Source organism: Poecilia reticulata, linkage group LG5 (genome assembly GCF_000633615.1).
Source record: "Poecilia reticulata strain Guanapo linkage group LG5, Guppy_female_1.0+MT, whole genome shotgun sequence".
Lineage (NCBI taxonomy): Eukaryota > Metazoa > Chordata > Actinopteri > Cyprinodontiformes > Poeciliidae > Poecilia > Poecilia reticulata.
In genome coordinates this window covers 417,256-418,701 of record NC_024335.1, presented here as the reverse complement: position 1 = coordinate 418,701, position 1,446 = coordinate 417,256, and the positions used below count along the sequence as shown (strand labels likewise).

The 1,446-nt window shown below is 47.5% G+C and overlaps 1 protein-coding gene across 6 annotated transcripts in view; it reads right to left on the bottom strand.

Moving 5' to 3' along the window:
- The window catches only part of rnf123 (ring finger protein 123), a 54,491-nt gene that overhangs the window by 29,571 nt on the left and 23,474 nt on the right, over positions 1–1,446 (bottom strand). For all 6 annotated transcript variants that reach the window (XM_008408234.2, XM_008408231.2, XM_008408233.2 and 3 more), the window contains 3 exons: positions 1,080–1,154; positions 337–424; positions 30–117 (listed from right to left, as the gene is read on the bottom strand). In XM_008408234.2, coding sequence (XP_008406456.1) covers positions 30–117; positions 337–424; positions 1,080–1,154 — 251 coding nt within the window. The remainder of the gene's footprint in view (positions 1–29; positions 118–336; positions 425–1,079; positions 1,155–1,446) is intronic.

Genomic DNA, 1,446 nt, shown 5'->3' with positions numbered 1-1,446 from the left:
TGTGTATGTGTGTGTGTGTGTGAGCTCACCCTCCAGAGTCTGACCAGGATCCAGTTGGTCTGAGCCCAGGGTCTCTGCTCATACGGAGCCAGAAGGTTCCTCATCATGGCCACTCGCCTGAAACCAGAAACCATCATCTGCATCAGGGCAGGTGAAGCACACCTGAAGATCTCAGGTGTGAGCAGGAGGCAGGATGACCTCACTAAAACACCTGCATGTCTCATTGCTTGTGTTCTTTCTTAAAATTCTCAATTTTGTGTAGAAAACATTGTTTTACTCCAGAGTTTTTCTGTCAACGGGTTCTGGTTCTGGTTTAGAAAAAAAACTAAGACTCACTGCTCCTCTGGGATCCTCTCCACCGCCCTGAGGGATTGTGGGTAACAGACGTAGCTGGCCAGCGCCTGCATCAGGGAATCTTTGATATCTGAGAGAACAGAGACGAGTTAGTGAACTTGTAGGTTAAACTCCCTGCAGCGCCCCCTGTGGGCAGCCTTTTCCCTCTGTCCTCGGCTCCATACTCGGATTCCTTCGTTAAAGGGCCTTGAGGCGCCATTTGTTATGAACTGGAGCTACATAAATGAAGCCGAGCTGAATCCCGCTCCCTCCCTGGCCTCTCACTCTGCAGACGCTTTAAACGTCCTGATTGGAAGATGGACCGCGTTCTGAGACGATAAACCATCCTGATGACGTCTGTGTTTCTGACCCGGAACAAACCGAACCCAAACAGAACCTGAAGGTCGATCCGAACACGACGCAGAAAACCAGACCGCAAACAAATAAGAAAACTGAACTCTTTGAATTTTCAATGACATCATATGATTTTAGATAAAGTACTGTCATTTTATCTTTTAATGAACTTTAAGAATCAATAGCCTTCAAAATAAAAGTTTCCTTAAATCTGATTTAATTAATTATGGATTTATTGAGCGGCTTTTTGAACCAGTGGGCTTATTTCACACAGCAGGGGGCGCTGTTTTACGCTGAGGAGTTCTGTGACGACCATGACGTCATTCCAGCTGATATTCATTTCAAAGAGCTTTTATTTTGTATTAGCACTCAACCGTGTGTCTTCCTGTTACCTGTCCCAACGATGCGGGGGTCTGCAAAGTGCTTGGCGAGGATGGCGGCGAGCTGAGTCAGCGTTTCCTCATAACCTGGAAAAAAAGTTCATTCATGTGAGACACACAGACACACACAGACACACACACACACCCCCAAACACACTCACACACACACACACACACACACACACACACACACACGCAGACACACACACACGCAGACACACACACACACAGACACACACACACACACAGACACACTGCGTGTCTGTGTGTGTGTTCACAGACACACAGACACACACAGACACACACCGACACCGACACACACACACATGCACACAGACACACACACGCACAGACACACACACGTAGACACACACACACA